Below are 22,578 nucleotides of genomic sequence, written 5' to 3' on the forward strand. Positions count from 1 at the left end.
TTGAATATTCATAAGAGGGGCGGGGCTCAGCGCAGGGGTTTATAAGCCGCTGCCCCGCCAGCCTCAGCGTACATCGCGCTGAGACTTTGAAGTGCTGTGTGGACCCTGCAGCTCCAGAGTACTGGTAAGACGCCCGCTGGGGTGGTCGCGTTGCAGCCAGGGCGGGCTTGGGAGGCTTGGAGCGCCTCAGCCAAGGGGAGTGCGTCTTAGAAGCAGCGGGTTTGCTGCCTGGGAGGGGCCTGGAGCGGGACGCCCGTCCCGCGGCCCCGTTGTCTTTCGAGATTGTGCGGTGAGCCGAGCAAGGGCGTTCTGGTTGCCTGCTCTGTGTGCGCGGTGTGTGGGGGGGTCAGGGGGTGGGGTGAAATGCGCTCTCGGAAACAAAATGGCGACTCGCCTCAACGGTGCAAAATGGCGGCAGGTGGGAGGAGGGGCTTCGTAGCGCGCTTGCGCCAAGTGGGCGGGGCGCGGGGGGCGGAGCGGTGTCTCCGGGGGCGGGGGGCGCGGGCCTCCAGGGCGCGCATGCGCGCTGCGCCCGGCGGGGCGGGAGGCCACAGCCGTCGCCGCGCACAGCCCGAGCAGGGCCGGTGCCGCCAGCCCGGGGGAGCGCGACGCGCCGCGGCGCGTAGCCGGCCGTGCTGGGGGTCCCCGCCAGCCTGCTAGGCGGGCGGAGCAGGGCGGTTCCTCTGCGCGCCTTCGGGTCGGCGCTTTGGCCCGGGCGAGGTGGCGGCGGGCGGGTGCCTGGCTGCGGTAGCTGTGTTGTCGCAGCTCACGGCTCCCTCTGTTACCTGGCTGTGGCTCGGCTTTCCGACAGAAAATGCCTCAAGTGGCGCCATCCGTTTGGGTGTTTATCTGTATTTTAAAGCAGTGGCTCACTGAACTGTATGAGTGTGCGTTGCTTAAGAATGCTAGACTGCTGATGATAATTGAACAAATTCAGTGTTTTGGACCTCGTGGAAATATTTTTTGGTTTAATGGGTATATTGACTTCACAGGACAAAATGGCATCTGATGAGGGAAAGCTCTTTGTTGGCGGTCTGAGTTTTGACACTAATGAGCAGTCATTGGAACAAGTCTTCTCTAAATATGGACAGATTTCTGAAGGTAAGATCATAATAACTAGCCATGATGATTTGCATAAGTTTTGTAGATTTTGGTTTTTAGGTGCTGATGTTCTTTTTTTCTTCTTTATAGTCGTTGTGGTGAAAGACAGAGAGACTCAAAGATCCAGAGGTTTTGGCTTTGTTACATTTGAAAACATAGATGATGCTAAAGATGCAATGATGGCTATGAATGGAAAGGTAAGGAGGCTTTGGAATTGGTTTCCTGGTCCCTCAAGGAATAAGAGAAGTCAGCAAAATGTGTTGCTGTTCAGTGAAATAACAGGAAAAAATTTTTTTAGTTATTGAAGTTCTGTGAAGTCATATGATTAAAAAAACCAATGAAACTCAGAGCATGTATACTGTTTGAAAACTAACTTACTTGCCTAGTAAGCTATACCTTAGTTGTGACATCGAATAAAAGCCTTTGTGCAAACTAGTAAATTGTGGTACTGCTTAGCTGAGAATAAAAGTATAATTCCTTGTTTCCTTCACTGTCGAACATCAAATATCAATTTGGTTTATTTTTCTTCTGACTTCAGTCTGTAGATGGACGTCAGATCAGAGTTGATCAGGCTGGAAAATCATCAGAGAACAGATCTCGTGGATACAGAGGGGGGTCTTCTGGGGGCAGAGGCTTTTTCCGTGGCGGCAGAGGTCGGGGCCGTGGCTTCTCTAGAGGTGAGTGTATATGAAAGATTAGAACTTACTGATAGGATAACAGTAGTTCTCAGCATGCTAAAAGAAACTTTTTTGTCTGTTGAAGGAGGTGGAGACAGAGGCTATGGCGGAAGCAGATTTGATTCCAGAAGTGGAGGATATAATGGCTCCAGAGACTACTATAATAGCAGGTAAAGTCACTTCAAGTAGTCAGGTGTTTTTTTGCAAAGCACTTGGAAGTCCGCTGCCTGTCTGACCCAAATGTCAGTAAGCTCCAAGAGCAGACGAACAGATATAATGCATATGAATGTGTTCTTAACAGCAGGAGTCAAGGTGGTTATGGTGACAGATCTTCAGGAGGATCCTACAGAGACAGCTATGACAGTTACGGTAAGTCTTAGTTCAAATGGGAATGACGAGTACGTTGCTGTAGGAACTTTCTAAACCTTCTGACCCTGTCCTGAAGTCTGGAAATACTGTAAGGCTCAGTTGGACTGTACCACTATTTTTGTTCTTGCCCGTAAGAACCAATCTGTCAAGCCTCGGACGTGGTTGTGCCATTTAAATTTCTAATTTGTAATGCATGTGTAGGAGTTGCTTGGATCTAAGGCAAAGCAAGTTTTTAACTACATTCCTCAAGCCTGAGAGTAAGACAAAACTCGGATGCCCTAACAAACTTTAATCAAGGGTGGGGGAGTTCTCTTAAGCCATAGCGAACTAGCATTAGCTTCTGAAATAATGCAAGGGAGTAAAATGCTGGAACTTGTCTATGCTTCAGTGCCTTTACAATTGTGCCTGCTTCTTGTCCTCAGCTACACACAACGAGTAAAAATCCTTCCTGACTCAAGATCGTCCTTCCAATGGCTGTATTTATAAAGATTTTTGGAGCTTCGCTGAAATCGTTATTGTGTAGTACATCTACTTGTATTTTCACTTTTGTAGTATTATCAGTTCTAATCTTGTCAAACACAGCCTGACAGCTTCTGATATAAGATGGTCTAATTAGACTTTTCTTTAAGAAAGCTCTGCTTTCAAGTGTTTTTAATCTTTTTTGAAAGCACTTCAGATTTTATTTTATCTTTCATGATGAGCCAAGGTGTTTTTTTAAAGTTGTGAAGTTGGGGCCCCAATTCAGTTTCTTTTGAGATAGAAAGGACCTTTAATTCAATGTTCACTGGAAGCTGAACAAGCTGTGGACTTTTTTTTTTTTTTAAGTGCATTACCTTCGTCTTTTGTAACATTCCTTTAGTGTAGCAAGGTAGGAATGCAGCCTGGGTACAAATTGGAAGGCAAACCACCTTGATATATCTAAAGAGAAACTTGCTTGTATGTTCAACTTGCATAACGGTATTTTTACTGTTGTAATGATGTAAATTACCCAGAAATAGACTTGCAAACTTACCATAAAAGAGGTTCTTGAAAATGTTTATTTATATTGTCCTTTTTTACTGGAAGAAATATGCATATTCCATTGATATTGTATTTGAAGTGGTAAAGGATTCTTGTATACAGTTTTCTTTGGCTTTACGAAGCCTATTAAAAGACCGTCTGAAATGAACTCTGCTCCTGACATTTACATTTCATTGCACAACACAATCCTTGAAGATGAAGAACAGACTAAGTAATAGAGGATGCCAGAGGAGAAGATTAGTGATAGTATTAGAGCAAACCAGATTTATTGGACCAGTTGCTAGAATTTAATCTTAACCAGTCTTGACATGTGAATACTTTCAGTGTACTTTCACATAAGATTAGTCAAACTTGTCTAGAGGCAGACTGTTGAAAGTATATACCTTAGGTATTCTAATATTCAAAGCCTAAGTCAGCAAAGGTCAAGCGAATGCTAGCTGGCCAGTTAGGATAATCAATGTTTCCTTAAAATAAAGCAGACATTGAGAAACTGTAGTAAAGAATCAGTCCTTTGGTAACCGGACTAGTTACTAGCTTGACACGGTGTTCAATGGTAGGTAAATTGCCGTAATTAGCTAGCTTTGTCATTGCCTTACAAGTTCTAAGAATTCTTTGCTAGCATATGGAAACTGCAGTGTCCTTGGAGAAAAGAAGTGTTGTGCCTCCAACAGAAACCTCTGAGACGAAAGCTGCTCTCTTGGCTAGTTCATATGTGGAAATAGTCCTGTAATTCGAGGTAACTCCTTTTGCTCATGTCCGCATCCTTCCTCTTGTTGAGAGCTCATTTGAAAGTCTAATGTACCTGTGAAATATTCCTTTGACAATTTTGGTCAACTGATGGAAAAATTTTAACCCATGCCTTATGCAATCTTTGGCTTGTGGCACAACTTCAGTTCCACAGATCAGAGTTGGGCATGCAGTCATGTCTTGCTAGTAGGTATGGAAGCAAGATGGGAAACAGAATTCCCTGACTTGATATGTGTTCATCTATTGAGAATCTTCCTAGACTTCATTAAGTTGCTCACTTAATTGTAGCTTTCTTTGCCATCCTACTTGTTGCCATTAACTTTTTCCCATAGCCCACACTTCCTAAGCAGCCATGTCAAAGTGGTTAACTCTCTGCTTAGGGATCAAATGATACATTGGCTGGCATATCAAAGGCATCAGCCAGCCCTGGAACAGTTTTCCCAGACTGTGCTTCTGTGATGTGATGGGTTCAGCGAATGGCTTGTGAAACCCTCGTATATGATGTGACTTGTGTTGGGGGGAGGTGGGTGGCAATGTAAATTCTCTGCTTGATATTATTATTAATGCGTATTTGCTTTGGCAGGCTGAAGAGAAGATGGACATTCAACACTGAAGCTGGATGGGAATTCTGAGAAAGGAGCGCATTCATTCCAAGAAAGCTGTATCAAGACTTGAGTTCACCAAGCAGGTAACATCTTTGTTCAGTTTGTCCCTCACCCCAGTAACTTTTCCTGAACCATAAGGTTTGGCTACCTACTGCTGTTGTAACAGTACTACTTTGTGTTTGTCTTCAGTATTTCCTAGATGAGAATTTTGCATATTCTTTCTCTGTAAATTCACTGTCTTTAATTTTATTTCAGCAGTGAATTGCATCGGAGAAGACCAAGAAGGACAGCTACTGATGGGAATGGAGGAGAAGAAATTTGAGCAATGTTGTTACTGATTTTTTTAACATATAGATCGATTGAACAAACAAGTCAAGATAGAATAAAATACTGGAATATGGAAAAAAGTCTGAATCTCTGTAGTACTTTTGTGGGAAAACATAAGAATAGTAGATTGTGGCCAAGGTGTACAATAGAAATCTATTTGGTGTATTGCCTAGGTTAAAAAAAGATTTAAAGTGCATTGCTGGTTGGGGGTGTGGATAGAAAGGGTAACCTGTCTTTATGAGCAAGTTTGAGGAAGAATTTACATTCTTGTAACCTTGAATTAAGTGGCCTAGTTGCATTGGTTTTTGCATCTGCAAAACTAGTAAAGCAAGTACATCTGAAAAGAACTGTTAGATGAGCAATTACTTAAACATAGAATCACTATTGTTTGTTCAGAACAGAAGTAAGCTGCTTTTGCCAGTTGAAATTGCAACAAAACTTAGGCAGAAGTTTAATTTGCATTTGAATGCGCAAGCTGTTTTGAGCTTGGATAATGAATGATTTGTTTTCATACACATTAGTATAATTAATGTGTTTTGCTGATGAAAATGAAGTGTGATGTTCCTGCAACTCATTACAGTGGTTATACATTCCCAAGCAACATACATTTCTGTTCTCAGATGGTGCATAGGATTGGTCTGTCCTGCAGTGAGTGTTTTCTGTGTGTTTAATCATTTGCCTCAATATAAAGTTGGCCCAAGGTTCCCATTTATATTAAGTTGTTACTTGTAACTCAAAAGCAAACTTCAGGCTTCTAGGATAACTTATGTTAAAAGTAAGTTTCACTGACTCCAGTTTGAAAAGTAACAATCTGGTATTAGCAAATCCAGCTTTGGTCTTTTCCATGGTCTGGAATTCTCTAGTGGGGTAACTAGGGTGGGGGTAACATCAGGTGAAAGCTAATAGAGGTTGAGAGATCAGTGAAGCTAAGTGAAGCAAGCCAAGTGTTGAAGCAGTACTGAGCCATGCAGCTCTTGAGTACTGCAATTAGATTGTTTCAGATGGATGACTGAAGCATTTGGACAACAAGCTGAGTAGAAATGCTGCTGCAGAGACTGTCAGTGATTGCCTTAGGCATTGTTATGAGGAAAACAGTGTCAGTTGAGTATGGAATAGTTACCTTGTACAAAATTATTTGCTTTTACTTAATGAAAAGGCACATAAAAGTCACCTTTTGGAAATGGTGAAAATGGCAAATTTTGAAAGTTTTGGGGGGTACCCGTGGTTGCACAGTCTTGCAGAAGTGGGGTTGGGTGTTCGTGGGTAACAAGGTAGTAACTAGTTTGACTCATTTCAGGAAGATGCCTTGGGTGGAGTGGAGTGGGGGGAAGTACAGAGTTGCCTGAAGGAGAGTTAGGAATAGAGCAGCCCTAGCACTTGGCAAGTTTTAAAACCTCAACATATTTGTGTGTGTAGCTAATACACTCAAGATGTTTGCCTGTGACTGAAGAACTGTGTAGTTGGAACAAATCTCCCTAGTAAATACAAAATTCAACCTCAGACTGAATGTGCATAAGCCACCATTTGGAAAAATTTCAATTTTGTACTCACTCCCTTTGATTTTATGGAATAGAATGGCTAATAAAAGACTTCTTGCCATCTTTCCTAACTAGGAGATGTTGCCTTTTTTTCCACAATGTCTGTTGTATTCCTTAGAGGCTAGTCTTGCGGGAGTAAAAGCACTTTGTGCGTGTTTAAGGTTCCTTATCAGTATTGCTGTTCTGTTAACTTGCAATTTTGGTTACCCTACTCTGGATTCAAACCAATTCTTACCTTGTGGCTCTTATCCTACCTGACCACGGCTCTCTCAGTTCATGCGTTGTGCTGCTGGAGAGGAAAGATGGTGTTCTTTCCCTTGGCCTGTAGAGGGGCAGGTAAGGGACAGAGCAAGGGAATTTAAAATTTCCTTGCAGGAAGTTTGCACTCTGGTATTAATGATAATTAACTTTTCTCTGGTCTATTAATCTTTATTCTCTAGTAAACTGAAAAGTTAAATGGTGTATGCCATATTTAACACTTGTATTTAAAGAAGATCAACCTTTCAAACCAATGTTCTGTCAAACTGATTTTTTCCTGCTTAAGTTCTGTCTTCAAAATGAACCATCAAAAAGGTAAACTGGCAAGACAAATTGCCCTTTTCTTTCTCTTATTTGTGAAGAATATTTGGTCTTAATTTTTTATCCACTTGCCACCAAATCCCTGTATTGCTGACTTGTAATGAAGTCAGATGAGAGCTGGTCGCCACTGAATTCCTCCAGTTGGTCCTTGACTCCATCTCTTGCTGGCCTCATGTTACAAGAACTCTTCTCTTCCCTACATTAGGGTGCATGTTTTCCAGTACATCACACTGTAATTCAAACTGTCCTTAAAAGTCTTTGCCCTTGAGGCTGTCATCTTTGATATGCTATACCTGTGCCTTGTCATGCTATACTGAAGAGTGGAAGCTGCTTAGATTACTTTAATTTCCACTCTCTGGTCTGACTGATCACTAGCATCTGTGCTCTAAAACAAGTGCTCCATTCCTGAGACTGCCATTGTAACCACACTCGTTTGTCTCAAATGGATTTGATGCAGGCATCTGATGCTCATGAAAAATGAGATCCCATTTCTCCTTGGTTAAATCCTCAAAATGTGCCAGCTCGATGACAAGAGGGATTTGTACTGGTGTGGGGGCTGGCATTTGTGAAGTATATTTCTGGCAGCTTTGAGGAAAATGGGGCAGGATTTTGTGCGCAATGAGATAAAGCGGTAAGAGGGGGGTTCTGATGGTTCTGCTACTGTCCTGCCTGCCCCCTTTGTGCTGAAAGAACATGTTTGATTGCTTTATCCTGTTTGTTTTGCATGCTAACCTTGCCCAGTTATGCATGGCTGTTGTAACATTAAGCCCCACTTGAAGCACAGCCTTTTAAGAACAGTGTATTACATGAAAAAGTCTGCTCATACAGCATAAATGTCTTTGAAGAGATTACATAATTGTGGGTATTGTGCCTGCTAACAATTACTGTTGCAGCGTTTGAAGGGCAGAATTGATTGCATATTCTCTAGTCCACAATGGAAAGTCTGGTTATTAAGGGAGGCTGTGGTGGCTTGTCAACACTTGGACCTACTCAGGCATAGCTGCTGCTCTTTGCATTCATATTCTGTTGTCACTTGAATTAGCTTTCCAGAGCAAACAGGTGTGATGGAGGCCAGGCACTTAACTGGTGTCAATGACCTAAATTAGTGGGTAGTGCTAGCTTTAAAGAGTGCTCTTATGAAGAAATGTCTTCTCTTGCTGAGGAGTCCCAGGTAGAAAAGAATTTGCTAATCTAGCAAGCAGGACAGCTTCCCTTGGGCTCCTGAGAGCTTGCTGCCCAAGAAAAAAGAAACCAGCTGTCATTTTTTTTGCTGTATTTAGCAATTCACCAGTGAGGATTTTGCATGTTAATGAAGGATGACATAAAACATAGGGCCAGACCTTTACTGATCATATGCCGTCGGGTGAAATTTAAACAAATTCAATCAGTAAATACTCACAAAGCACTATTTGAAAGAATTTACTTTCCTAAATTGGCTGCCTTGATGCTTAAATGCAGGCAGAAATAATTATAGGCTCAAAAATAGAGGCCTAGTTCGAGGTGCTGTTCCTTTGGCATCGCTAATTACAGCACTGGATTAATGGTTTGTTGCTGGGGTAGGTTCAGACTGAGCCGGGGAATAGCTAGCTGCAGGGGCTGGATGCAAAGGAGTCGCAGGAGGTGCTCTGGCAGCGCGGGACTGATGTGACACCTAGTGGCGTGAGCTGGGGGGGGGGGGGGGGTGACCTGTTTCCAGGCTGAAATGCTGCTTTCTGAAAGTCTGACCTGTGCCGATGCCTGCTCTTTAATGCCCTTCCCCAGGAGGGGATGTTACGAGGGGGACCCAGAGCAGGGTGATTTAGAAACCCCCTGGAGCACCAGCCTGGTGTAGCTGGGGTGTTTCACTCAGTCCCGAGCTCCTGTGGAGAAACATGGTGGGCGTTTTGAGTGCTCACCGTTGCGAGTCTGCCTGCGGGGTTTTGGAAGAAACCTGCCTCTGGCGCGCTCGCTGTGACGGGGCCTCCGGCCGAGGCCAAGGGGCCGGTTGGCGGCCTCCTCCAGTCAAGGCGAAGGATGAGGGCGGCCTTGCGCCTCCCGCATGCGCAGTGCAGCGATGGGTCTCGTTGTGCCGAGGGGCGGGGGGAGCCATGGCCTCCTTGAGGGGAAAGATGCCCCGTGAGGGGGGAATGGGGGCCCTGAGGGGAGAAGGTGCGTGTGAGGGGACCACATCACGGCTGGGAGGGGGGAATGGCAACCCTGAGGGGAAAAGTCATGTTGTGAAGGGTAAATTTCTGCTGTGAGGAGGGAAAGGGCGGCCTGAGGGGAGACAAGTGTGTGCGAGGGGGGGAAATGGCAGCCTGAGGGGAGAAGGGAGCATGTGAGGGGGGAAATGGCAGCCTGAGGGGAGAGGGGGGTGCGCGAGGGGGGAAATGGCAGCCTGAGGGGAGAAGGGAGCATGTGAGGGGGGAAATGGCAGCCTGAGGGGAGAGGGGGATGTGCGAGGGGGGAAATGGCGGCCGGAGGGGAGAGGGTCGCGTGTGAGGAAGACACCTCACCGCTCTGAGGGGGAAACCGCCGCCTGGGGAGGGGCCGGGGGGGTCGCGGCCCCGCAGCAGCAGCCCAAGGCCGGTCCGTCCCTCGCCGGCCCCCCCGCGGGGGCGGGCCCGGAACGCCGCTGCCCCGGAACGCGGCGCGCGGGCTGCGGCGGGCCCGGACGGGCCCTGCGCCGCGCGGCACCGACCCGCGGCCTTCCTGTGCCGCCGCCGCCGCCGAGGCGCCGTTTGCCGCTGCGCCCGGCCCGGCCATGCTCCGGACGGAGCCGCTCTGCCGCCTCCTCTTCCTTCTCCTCCTCCTCCTGCGCGGCGGCTGGGCCGAGTCCCCCGCTCCTCTGATCGCCCCGAGCCCGCTCAACGGCACGGGGCCGCCGCGGGCCGCCGGCGGTAACGGGACGCGGCCGGGGCCGCCGCGGGGCCCGGGGCTGTCGCAGGGGCCGGGGCTGCCGGTGCTGAAGCGGGCCGTGTACGTGCTCAGCGCCCTCTCCGCGCTGGCCGCGCTCTACTTCATCCTGCGGGCGCTGCGGTGAGCGAGGGGGGACCTCGGCCCGGTTTCCCCCCCCCGCCCTGGCCTGGCGGCTGCTGCCCCCGGCCCGGTTTCCCCCTGCCCAGGGGCTGCCTCCCCCCGGCCTGGGGGCTGCTCCCCCCGGCCCGGTTCTTCCCCCCTGTCCCATTCCACCCTGGGGGCTGGTTCCCCTGGACCGGTTCCCCCCCCCCCATCCCGTCCCAGGGGCTGGTTCCCCTGGCCTGGACCCCCCCTTGGCCTGGGAGCTGTGTTCCCTGTTTGGCCCAGGTGGCTTCTGCTAGTGGAGAAATGCCACTGTAAATTCACACCATTATTGGCTGCCTTAAACACTCCCGTGATAAAAGCGCCCTGGTTCTGTTTGTTTTGCCCTTTGACTAAGGAATGCCCTGTCTGCTTGCAAGCCAGTCGCGTTGTGTGTGAGAGAGCGCTTACCCTGCAATCTTTGTGTACCTAAGTTCTAGATCAGAGCGACCCAGAAACGAGCTCAAAACTAATTTCAGGTTGAAGAAACCTCAGCGGAAGAAATATGGTCTTCTTTCAAACTATGATGAAAACATAGAGATGGCTTCATTTGACAGCGATGAGGACACGGTGTTTGAGACAAGAAATCTGAAGCGGTAAGTGGATATTTTGCAATTTTTTCCTCAAATTGGCTAAGGGTCTCTTTTTCTAAAGATGTGTAAGCTTTGGGACAGATCCCATGGTCAGATCTGCATGAATTAAACTTTTTTGTGCATTGTCCTGTATTAACACACAGATTTATCTCACTTCTCTTCGGTTTCTGACCAAGCACTTTGAAAGGGACATGCCCAGTGTTGCATACTGTTGGTGTTTGAAGCACCACTCATGCTTAATGAGCCAGTAGGAGGGACAGGCATCCCGCGTGTCCCGGCTAAGGCTCTCCACATTAGGGAGGAAAACAAAAACTTCTCTGTTTCTCAAGTGGAGGAATAACTCACGAGTCAAATCATAGCTAGAACTCGTGGTCCCACTGGGGCACACGTTGATGCTGTCATGGTGATGTGCTATCAGTCTGTGGATCGGGCAAGTTCGATTTCTTTGGAGGGTTTTTTATTTAAGGCCGAAGAGAAATGTGGGCCTGGGCATAGCTCGCTTCCTGGCCTCTCGGCTCCCCCAGCTGTTTTGAGGCTGGTAGTGATCTGTCAAGTTGTACATGCTCATTCTGGTGCTGGGTGTCTTCTGTTTTCCAGATGATTTGGAGTCGACCAGTGGCTTCAGCTGCATAGACTGACCAAGAGGTGCAAGTCCACCAGTGGAATCACCTTACCAATCCTCGGGTTTTATTTGTTCTAATTGCTTATAATGAGTACTAATTAACAGCACAAAAACTTCTCTAGCTGGGGCAGGGGGAAGGGGACCAAACCTATTTCCTTCACACATTTTGTTGGGAAAAGTGGAGTTGCAAACCAAACGGTGCTGCACTGAGTGGTGTTAACGGCACAGGGAGATGCTTGCTAATGAAAATGTGACTCCTGGATTGATGATGTGACTCAGCATTTGAAAACTTCTGGCTCTGGACTCAAGTATCGCAGCTATGTCTGCTGGCCTATGAATATTATCAGTATTTTATACGTGCTCATATCCCTCTCTCCACTGACTGCGGCAGTCAGCTTAAAGTATCAGGCAAGTGGATTCCTTTTGGAGGCGGATCCTGTTTCCTTCATGCAGTATCAGGTTACTTCTTTAGTAAATGTCTCTGTAATCAACTCTGCATCTGATGAATTGGGAGAGCTCTCGTTATCTGTTACACTAGCAGTGGATGTGGATAGTGTTGCCTTAGTTCAGGCAGGCAGAATAGCTTGGGGAAGGAGCAGTGAGTTAAATGCCTCAAAGTTCTTGTAGTTACAGGGTTAGTAGTTACACATGATAATACAGGTCACTAGCTGGGTTTAGAGAGCAAAGACATGTTTACAAGTGAAAGGTGCCTGTGGGCCCAAAGGAGCACTTCTTAGAAGGAGCAACAGTTTGTGTGGACTGTGGAGTTGCGAGTGTCCGGGCTGTTCTTCCAGTTGCAAGCCAGAGTGCTTGCAATGGCCCGTTCACTAGAGAAATGTGTGCCGTCTCCCAGGCTCCTGGATTTTGAGCTGCTGGCTCTGTCTGAGGTCACCTGAGGAAAAGCTAGACTGCTGCGGTGGTCTGAGTTGGTGAATCTTGCTCTGGTGTGAGGAATGACTTGACTTTGAGCAACTGTCGACTGGAAAAGGAGGACCAGAGAAAGCGTTAGTGCCAGACCCTTAGGGACTGTGATTCTTAAACTGAGACATCCCTGGCTCAGAAATAATCTCTTCACGAAGGGGCCTGGCATTTCACTCTATTTGCTGGTACTCGAATTATGTCTCATTGTCAGCCCAGCAAACTGGGAGGTTCCTTGGCTGGATGTTTGGGTTGATATTTGGGTTCTTACAGTGTAGAATCAAACGTGAATGGGTGCAGAAAATCTCTTTCCGGATGTCTTTGTTAGGTATGAACCTACTGCTAAGATGGTAGAAACTGCTTGCAAAGTGCTCCTGTTTACAGCACATTTCAGCCATGAATGGAGGGCCATTCCTTGAAAGCTACAGGCACTGCAAACCGGTATCCTTAAGTCCTACTTCTCCCCAAATTGGTAGTGCCTTTATCATGAGAACCCAAGGGAAGTTACCCTGCAGGCCGGGAAGTTCCCTGTTGAGGAGGTGCAGCTTTGAGGCTATGGATCTTTTCTTTAAAATGAAGATTGAGAATATCTTTGGAGTAATGGTTCTTTTCTTTTGGTTAACAAATCCTCTGTAGATAAGGGGACAAAACTGGCACTTAAGAAGAGCATGGAGGGGGAGGGATATTCCTGTCGAGTAGCAATGACAAATGGATTTGCAGCCAGTCAGCTGTGAGCTCGGGGTCTAGCTGCTGCTCCGAAATCCCTCGGGAGGCAGGAAATGGAGCGCTGTGCTCCTGGTGCTCACCACGCAAGGGGCAGCATTTTTCAGTGCAGAGCTAGTGAGGTTTCCTGGAGAGCTGTCACCCCAGATGCTGTGAGCTCTTTGGCTTGCACGTGTGCAGAAGATTTTTTTTTAAAAAAATATATTTTTAGTAATGTCATGTGAACACACCACTTGAATGTGCCCTAATTTCATATAATTTTTATCCTTTCATGCCTACGTTAGATACTTTCTGCTTGTTTAGCTGATGCAGAGATGAAAAGATTTGCTGCATTCCTCTGTGAGCATAGCAGTCATAGCTAAATCTGGCTGTTACTGCCCTTTGGGTGATCAGAGAGCTGATTTGTTTGATTCAGTGGTATCTAGGGTGCAGGTCATGTGCACATGCTGATACTTTTCTTAGCTCTTCAACTCCCTTTGCACGCTTGTTTCTCTAAAGCATTGTATGCAAGCCAGGTAAGCCTGACTGTATTTCAGTCCACTTACGTGCTCTGGCTCAGCCTTTCGACTGACACATTCATTGGCTTTTCTTTAGTTGAGGTGATTTACTTTATCATTCTTTAGGCATTTCTCTTCATTGGATGGATGGGTTTTGCAATCTTTAAGTTTCCTCACCTTGCAGGAATGAATGGTTCCAAGAACATTTTCAATATTAACAGTTGAATAATTTTGATCAAAGAGGTGACACCAAGCTGTAGGTCTTGTCACAAAGATAATTTAGATGGAACTTGATTTTGCAATAGTAGGTGATTAGAATTTGAGAAGGGAAAGATGTGGATATAGCTAGAACTTGTAACAGGGCACCTATTCTGGTACTAAGTAGGCAAAAGTTAATTAATTTGAAGGCCTCAGATTATCCCAGAGTGTGCCAGCCCAATATCTCTGCACCACATGCATGTTTTTAGAGATCTTTGTGCTGGCTCTCTTTAAAGGAGTGAGTTTCATCCTATGGAGAATAAAATGATGATTCTGAGGCTGTAACGTAGTATTGCTGTCACTTTTAATCTGACCCTGTTTTGGTTAGAGACCATGGTTGAGCCATAGTCAATGACCCAGTGTGGCTATTTTCTTTTTTCCCTGAACCATCCTGCATATTGGAAGGAATCTGTAGTCTGCATTAGCTCTTCGTAGACCAAGACTTGACATTCCTGCTCTGTTGGACTTCTGGTTCTAAATCATTGTTAATGCATTTTGTGAGAGGAGAAAACAAAAATGCTAATAACAGAGATCTGAGACTCCTTCGAGTACAAATCTATTGCTCAGTACACCTTTCACTGATCTCATTTCTCCTGGAAGAAGAATGTAAGTTGAAACTATAGCAGCAGTCTCTTCTCAAAGATGTGGAGCACTGTACCCACGGGCAATCAGCGTGAGGCCAGTACAAGCTTTTGTGGGGGAATCTTGCTAATAATAGCAGCTTTTAAAGCCTTGCATTGTATTTTCCTAATATGAGAGCAGTTCAGTAGGCTTTTCAGTTACAACTTTTGTTACTTCAAGTGTATTTGGTTTCCATGTTGATAGCCTAGTAGGTCTCTTCTCAACAGTTAGAACTTTTAGTATTTTTTTAGAATATGTCTAAATCCACAGATGCCCATGAGCCCTGAGCCAGCGCATGTGAGACAGCTCTGGTCTGGAGGCTGCACAGCTGCACTGATGCAGTGCTGCGCTTGTACGAATACGTGCTGCTCGGAGGAACGTGTGTCTGTCTGGACAGGCTTGCGCCTCACACGCGACTGCTGCACTTTCTTTTCCCGGAATGAATCAGGGTGTTAGCGGGAGGCACCGTGGACTCTGGCTGCTGCCTCTTACTGCTGGCCTGCTCGCGGTGCTCCTGCCAGTCCTTGCAAAAGCCTGATGTGGCCGAAGGCCGTCAGAGCTGAGGAGAGCAAGGGGTGCTGAGGACCAAGACTGGAGTACGCAGTTCCTTGTGATGCTGCACAGTCACCAACCTCTGTGTGTCACAAGTGACTGCTACAGAGTCCGCTTGAAACAATCACTATTGTTTAAGCCAAAGCCTAACTTTAAAAGTTTACGTAATTGCCTCTCTGATCTTCTCGGAGGGCTGTATCTGATCCTCCACTGTTGATATTGAACTACTAGGCAAATCGACTGGACCATGTGCTGAGGTTAATGAGGTTGCCGGAGAGTGATATGAGCATCAGCTCTATATTGTTAATAACATACTTCTGCTTTGTTTCATCTGTACATGTGACTTGAATGGGAGCTGCAGCATTAAAGTGCTGGGAGATGGACTTGTGGTCTGGACAGATTGCCAAGAAGTCAATAAAACAGCACTTGAGTGCATTGTGTTATTGTCTGTGCTTTCAGAAACGGAGGAGCTGGTCTTTCACCCTCCTGCTTGAATTGTTGATTTATTTTTAAATAGCAACCAGTCCTGTATTGATTGATTGTTTTACTTTCCTTTTGTTTACAGCATCCACCTCCATTGTATCTTCAAACAAATAAAATAAAACATTCCATTTCACCAGATTGCCCCGTCGTGATGTGCCTGGCAGCCGGCCTCCGGGATTATTCTGCGGGGCTGCCTCGCATGCTGCTCCGGCCTGGATGGTGCCTTCCTGGAGCCTTTCTTCACTCAGCTGCCCTAACAGAGCATTGTCTTGCTTTCTGCTTGGCAATAACTTTTGCTGTCGGCCCTTTTCATTTATTGGATCCACGCTTTTCTCCTTACACGTTTGCCTAGTGCTCCCCTTCATTGATTATCCCTGTGCTTGTTTCGAGTTTCTGAAGTCTCCCCTTCCTTGTTCCCTCTTCTTACCTTACCCCCTTTCCCCCTGTTTGCATAGGAACACAGGTCTGGGAGGGACCTTGTGGGTCACCAGTTTGTCTCCGTCAGGCAGCCACGTCATGCTTTTCTTTCTGAATATATCGAGCACAAAGTAGCTACAGAGACAACCTTACTGCTAGGGAAAGGTTGCTCCAGAGCCACCTGCTTTTCGTGGCCAGGAGCTGGCTTCCGACCTCCAGTGTTGCCTCCTCTTTCCTTCTGGGCTTCTGTGCATCCCGGTGCTCTTGTCTCTGCCCTCCTGCAACCTTTCGCAGACGTGAGGTTTCCCTGACCTCCATCTCCCACAAGAATGAGGCAGCTAAACTCTCTGACAGCCTTTATTTTGGAGGTGGGTTACAGCTTGCTCCTGATCATTCCTTGTTCCAGAAGACTAAGTAAAATCTCAGGAGGGCTGATTCCTGCCTCTCCGGAACAAATAACTTAAGTTCTGTGCTGCTTATTGCTTTGGGAGACAGCGGGGAGGGACTGTCCCATGGAAGGGGATGTTCAACAGTGATGGCCCAGCTCCTCAGTGCAAAGAATTAAAATGGCAGTAAAATCAAGGGAGTTCCCTGGCATTAACATCTGCTCCTCATCCGTCTAACAAAGGAGGGTGGTTGTACAGATTTTGGTCATGTAGATTAGTGGCACTGAGGAAAAGAGAAGCCAAGTTCCCAGCGTCCCACTCTCGTGCCCTGCTCTGCTGGCTGTGTCCCCAGGGGTTCCCCGCCGCCCCCCAGGGAGGTGGCTGTGCTCGAGCCCCGGTGCATGGTGCAGCAGAGGTGGAAAGGGGCTTTCGTTTGCTCCGTGCTTTAACCTTACTCGGTATTCGTCACCGGTACCGTCTGAGCTGCTGGCAGCGCGTGGTTGAGCCTGCGAGCGCGGCTCCGGAGCAGGGTAACCCTGTAGATGGCACTAACAGACCGAACAAGCCGGCTCACGGGCACCGGCGGGAGCCTGCTGCGTGCTGGCGAGGCTGGAATAAATCCGGGTGCCTTGCAAAGGCAAGCCTTCCTTCGGCAGCTTTCTGCATCTCCATGGGAGTGCCCGCTCGGGAGGCGTCCCGCGGCTTTGCAGGGGGAGCGGTAGGTTTTGGGGCCAGGTTTTGCGAGCTGTCAGCCGGGAGAAAGCAGCCTCTCCCAGCTGTGGGTGGTGCTCTAGCCCCTGGCTTTATCTCAGCTGGATTTCGCGGAGCTGTGTTAGCACTTGTTTGCAAGGGCTTTTTATGATTCTGGGACAGACAGACTCTTAAGACACCCTAATTTGCTTGAATTAAGCTGTAGGCTCCCTGCTTGCATGGGAGGTGCTGGCACAAGGGAAGGGCTTGTCTGTGCAGGACGCAGAGTTGTCTTGGGCTGGTCCAAGGCTTGGCGTAAACCCCAGCAGGACTAAAGCCCATCCCCGAATTTGCTCCCATCCGCTTCAAGTTGCGTTTCCCAGCGATCATGCCTGCTTAAGAGCAGCATGGCGTAGCAGAGACACGTAAAATGCAGCAGAGCCCTTTGGCGCGCACGTGCCTTTCCCCGAGGAGCATGCTGTGCTGAAATTAGCTGCGGTGCTTAATGAGCTAATGGAGATCGTTTACTGTGGCAGCGTATGGGCATCGTGCTTTTACACCCCGGGCTATGTTGGATGCTGGGGAAGGGTGACCTAGAACGGGATGAAATCCCAATGCTCGTTCTTTTTTCAGGCTCGGGGCCGGGAACGGGAACCCCGCTTAGCACCGGCGGCTGCGGCCTGTGTGCTGCGGGCGAGCTGCAGGTGTGCTGCCTCCCGCGCCCTTTCCTGGCCCTGCTCCGTGCGTGCAGCTGTGCTGCAAGCCGGAGCGCTCACCTTGGCCGAGGAGATGCTCTCGTTCGGCTCTCGGGCTGGGGGAAGCTTGGTTCGGCTGTGGCTAGGATTCCAGTCACAAACACAAGTTGGCAGCATGTATCTGCTCTGAATTTATTTTAAACTCGAGTTAAAATGCTCTCGATGCTTTGGATGCAAATTTCTTCCCTTGAAATGGGAACTGCAGGCTGTTTGCTGAATGGTGGTAAGCTCTTTTGATTCCACTAGTCTGTTTGCTGCTGAAATGTTGTAACTTGCAGCCGTGCTACGTGGAGTGCAGAACAACCTTTGCAGCAGTGTTCTGGGGAAGGAGCTGCTTCTCGGCTTTCCGTTGGCATAGAAAAGCACTTTTCTTGCTAGCTGGAACTCAGACCCGTTGTTTTGTTTTATTTATTTACTTATTTTTGATAGTTCACTTGCAAGGTCAGGGTCTGCCAAGGTGAGAGTATGGACAACGCTTTGTGCGTGAGGTTTTTTTCCATCCGCTGTATAGAAGAATAACTGTTGTATGCTCCTGCCGTCACCTGGGGAAGGAAAAGGAGACCTGATATTTAACTGTGTACAAAGGATGTTTCAATGATGGATTTCAGAGCCCTCCGTCAAGGCAGTAAATACCTCTAGTATCATGAAGAAACTTAATTGTAATAGGTGGAGTGATTGCTATTGGCAGAGCTGTGTTTTCTAGGCTATGAACCTTCCAGCGCGCTGTCAGCGCTTGCCCCGAAGGTGCTGGGCTCTTGGTCCCTCTTTGTGGAGGGAAACTGTGGATTTAATGTTCTGTTCCGCTCCTCAGTGCTCAAGCGGCTTTGGATAGATCACCTGAGCTTTAGGTTTCACATCTGTAAAATAAGTAGAAAATGAGGATTCTTCTCCAAGGCTGATTTGCAAAGTGTTTGAAATATTGAACTGGAAGTGCTAAGGGATTAGCGGGATTCAGTGTTAAGCAACAAGAGGCAGCCCTTAAAAATGAGCAGGAAATGAGTGTATTCGTGTTAAGACATTGCAAGCATTTTGTTCCATTTATTGCTAATACACTTGCTTTATGCTGAATAGCTCTAGTAACTTCTAAGATGACCAGCGCTTGCTGGAAGTGGAACTTTCATCCTAAAACATGGCAGCTGCCGTCACAATTTTGCTCCTGTCGGTTTTTCACGCAGCTGTTAACATCCCCCGGCAGGTTCGGAGGCTTTTTGCAGGGACCGTTTGGGGTAGTTTTACCCACGGATGCTCCGGACAACACGGTAGACTTCTCTTGCAATGGGCTGTGGGTACTGAAGCTACTCTGAAATTGTGTCTCTGTTTATCTTATAACCCCGGCTGCACGTTGGGAAGATAGCTGGAAGTATTTGAAAACCTGCTGTAGATTCTCCTCTGATGTCTCTTCTGTTCCACTCAACAAAGCCCTTCGATACAACTAGCAAGATTCTTCTGTATAAAAAATTACCTTTACTTAGTTGGCTTTTTGTCTAAATCCTCCTTCTGATCTTTATTTTTTCCCTTACATGATGGAAAGGTGAATGGAAGTGGCATTTCATCCACAAAAGACTTTCGTTTAGAAATGTTGGTTGTTTTTGTTTAAAAAAATTTTTTTAAAGGGGGCTTTGCAGGGGAGAGTGGGGAAGTGTTTTCTTTTTAAGTTGCACTGGGGAATAAAAGTATAAAGGAAAGAAATGATCATAACTGTACTGGCAACTGAACATTTTTTTTTTTTTTTGGGTACCAGAGCTAATTGAAGAAGGAATTCACACAACAATTTTTGCAATCTAAGGATGAGTAAACATTAAAGGGGATACTGTACTTCTGATGCATGCTAATATGTGTGCACACATAGTAGGGAGAAAATGTCCCTAAAATTAAATTTGAGATGAATGTCTCAGATGTTACACTTCACTATTTTCTTCCGTACATTGCCAGATCAAAGACGCTAGCTAAAGCCCACGTCCGAGAATACCCGTTGGGAGGATGAAGCGTCAATGCACCCACGAGGTGAAATCACTACAAAACAGGAGGTCGGTTCCAGCTGGGTGGAAGTACTTCCATGGGCTTCGGGATTCCTGGGCTCCCTATGGATCTTGTTTGCTTCGCCGCGGTTTCCTGCGGGTTCCAGGAGCCCTCTGCCACACAGAGGAACTTGCAGAGGATTACCAGTAGTTCTAATAAACATAATTTTGCAAGGGTTTGGGCACAGAAACAAATTAGGAGGTAACATGTGAGAGCACATCACCTGATCCCCAGTGGCTCCGTGTTCGCCCTTTGGCTCCGGAGGGTGAGGTAGTTTCTATCGTCACCTCCAACACCGGCAAATTGAGCCCAAACGGCATCAAACTGGCACGTGAACGGTAATCGCACATCAGCCGATGTCTCCTCGCTCACTCGCCTGCTTGAACCTTCTGCTGATTTCATTACGTCTCGGTGCTGGACATGCTTCATAAGCGAGCTGCAAACCAAAGCGACTATTGTTGCTGGCACTTAAGCATTCCTTTGCTCTCTTTGCAATCAGAATAACCCAGCCGTCTGCCGGCTAATAACAGCCAGGAAATGGAAGTGTCTAGATTTGCAGGTTTTGCAGCTAGAAGAGACCATTATGTTCATCTTGTTCAGCCTCCCACCGAGCACCGGCTGGTGTGTCTCTTCTCCGTGGTGAAACTAGAACCTTTTTTTTTTTTTCTTTTTTAGAGAGACTGCCAGCCTTCGCTTAAAACAATTAAGTGGTGGAGCATTTACTGCATTCCTGATATGTTCCTAATATGTTCTGGTGGCTAATTACTCTCACTCTTTTAAAGGAAATAACCTCACATAGTTAAAATGAGCCTAAACGGTTCATTGCTCAAACTGAGCTGAGTGCACGCTACCCCCTCTCTTTAGCAAAAGAAGGTGTAAACACTACTTTTTACTGTGAATAACCTGATGAGCATTAATGGCACGACTAAGCAGCTGGGATTTTTGAGCCTTTGTGGAAGGGCCACGGTGATGCTTTACCTCCAAAGACCCAGGCAGGACCGTGAAGGGATTTTTAGCAATATCTGATTTTGGCAATATCTGACAGCAGCGACTCCCCCAAGGACATCCAAGCTGTGGCTGACGCTCGCAGCAAATGCGGTATTTGGCGTTCCCTGCCTGCGTTTGCTCAGCCCGAGAATGGTGCTCGCTTTTGGTGGCTTTGCTGGGAGGGGGTGGAAGTGGCCTGTTGAAACGGGTGTTGACCGCCGGCGATACCTGTGCGTGCCCGCGTTGACCGTCGGCGATACCGAAGTGTGGGCGGGCTGGCTGCCTCCTCGGGGGGCTTGCGACCTCCCGCTCTTGCAGCAGAGCAATTCCCCAGGGAGGCACTTCCAGCAGGATGTTTTCCCGGAGGGTTTCCTGGGGCGCCCAGCAAAAGGGGACTGGGGAGCCTCGTAACGTGATAGGAGTGCTCAAAAAAAAGAAAAAAAAGCCTGAGATATAGCACGATGCAGAAGCCATTGTACTTGTTTGACGGCACAGTAGGAATCGGGAATCTGTTGGTTCAAATTCCTGGTGCCAGGGTATATTGTGATCTCTTTCTTGCCAGTGTTATTTTAATCTGCTTTTCTCTCACATCAAACTCCCTCTTTCGGAAGAATGCAGAAAGGTATTAGGTTTGTGCCCTTTGTGATACATAGCAAAGGTTTGAGATGTTTTTTTTTCCTTCTAAAAGCAGCGGTTTTTATCCACATTATAACTTCAGCTTGTCCACAGTCATCACTTTGGCTTCTCATCTGACTCGGATAAGTGCGCTGAAAATGTTTTCTGTGTTTATCGGAGGAAGGGAGGACGCTGTGTTCTTAATCAAGGTATCCCTCGCCTCCGCCCGTGCCTGCGCTCGTCTCGACCGGTTGTCCCGGCCGCGCTGCTCTTCCTCCACCCGAAGCGGGCAGGAACGTCTCCATCGCCTCCTTAGACTTCAGATCAAGGGCTCGTTGTGCACCAGTCCCGATCTGGGTTTTTGCATTTTCAGTGGCATTGGAGCCCCCAAGAGAAGCTGGTTGTGCTGGGGGCTGTGCGGGCACGCGCTGAGACGGGCCTTTCCCTCCCAAAGGTGTGCTTTCCACATAGAAAATCATGCAAGCGGGAGCTTTTCTCTTTTCCTAAATGAGGGAGGGATTAAGGCACTGAGGAGAACTGATTTGCCACTGGGCATCCAGGGAAACGGTGGCAGATTAGAGAAGTGAAACCAGACCCTTGAGTCTCGGCCAGGGCCTGGCTCACCACCCATCTCCTCCTTGGTCGCCCACAGCGTCTTACGGGATAACCAGGGCTCCAATTCCTGGCCTCGTTGGGGAGGCAGTTTGAGGAGATTTCTGGGCAGCGAGGCTGTCTCCATACTCATCATCCGCCTTTCCTTCCCCTCCGGTTTTGCAGGTCACCTTTCACACAGCTGAAAATATTTTTCACCCCCTTTCTCGATCCACGCACACTCTTTTTAAAGGCACTTTGCTCTCCTCGCTTTCCCACAGCTCAGAGCCATTCTCCCAGCTTCAAAAGGTTTACTAATTACCCTAATGAGGTCAGGAGAGACCAAATGTTTCTGTCACTTAAAACAGGGGTGGGAGGGATTTGGAAGGGAGGAAATATCTTTACTTGTGCCTGTGCCGATACGTCTGTAGGAAGATAGTGTCTCGCTATCTCCACTCCTTCTCCCCCACCTTCCAATCTCTAGCAGAAAAAAGAAAATGTGGACAGAAGGTCTCAAATGTATCAAACAGCTTTTAAAAAGAAATTCCTTTTGCCTGTCAAAAGAACAAACAGATACACCAAAAACTGTCAGAATTAGTGTTGGAGTAATTGCAGAAGCTCTCCAAGGTTAATGCTCCATTAGCGAGCAGCTCTCACACAGCTAAAAGCCAGGACGAGACAGGTTGTCAAAGGCTTGCTGGAGATTAAAGAGCTGCGTTCCTAGTCTAAACTCTCCTGTGTACGTTGTTTGGAAGAGGAGGGGGGTATTTGCAGGATGAAGATAACGCCAGCCTTGGTTTGTGCTGCAGTGGCAGCGACAGTGACGTACGAGACCCTGGGCCGGAGGAA

General features: G+C 47.5%; 2 protein-coding genes across 6 annotated transcripts; both read left to right on the forward strand.

Moving 5' to 3' along the window:
- Positions 1 to 9: 9 nt before the first annotated feature.
- On the forward strand, positions 10 to 6,455 carry CIRBP (cold inducible RNA binding protein). 5 transcript variants are annotated; one of them, XR_003261677.2, is made up of 8 exons: positions 10 to 124; positions 993 to 1,101; positions 1,192 to 1,298; positions 1,640 to 1,778; positions 1,864 to 1,948; positions 2,080 to 2,147; positions 4,498 to 4,602; positions 4,775 to 6,455. XR_003261677.2 is itself a non-coding variant. In XM_026116634.2 (7 exons), exons 2-7 carry the CDS (start codon positions 999 to 1,001, stop codon positions 2,584 to 2,586), a joined length of 519 nt encoding a protein of 172 aa, XP_025972419.1. In that variant the 5' UTR covers positions 10 to 124; positions 993 to 998; the 3' UTR covers positions 2,587 to 3,315. The 5 variants fall into 5 exon arrangements, 2 of the variants coding, with proteins under 2 accessions (XP_025972419.1, XP_025972420.1); XR_010385091.1 differs by having other exon boundaries at positions 4,778 to 6,455; XR_003261678.2 differs by having other exon boundaries at positions 2,083 to 2,147.
- Positions 6,456 to 9,547: 3,092 nt separating this feature from the next.
- FAM174C (family with sequence similarity 174 member C) lies at positions 9,548 to 15,407 on the forward strand. The gene is made up of 3 exons (XM_064497440.1): positions 9,548 to 9,981; positions 10,437 to 10,598; positions 11,193 to 15,407. Exons 1-3 carry the CDS (start codon positions 9,707 to 9,709, stop codon positions 11,194 to 11,196), a joined length of 441 nt encoding a protein of 146 aa, XP_064353510.1. The 5' UTR covers positions 9,548 to 9,706; the 3' UTR covers positions 11,197 to 15,407.
- Positions 15,408 to 22,578: the final 7,171 nt, after the last annotated feature.

This window comes from Dromaius novaehollandiae, chromosome 25 (assembly GCF_036370855.1).
Source record: "Dromaius novaehollandiae isolate bDroNov1 chromosome 25, bDroNov1.hap1, whole genome shotgun sequence".
Classification (NCBI taxonomy): Eukaryota; Metazoa; Chordata; class Aves; order Casuariiformes; family Dromaiidae; genus Dromaius; species Dromaius novaehollandiae.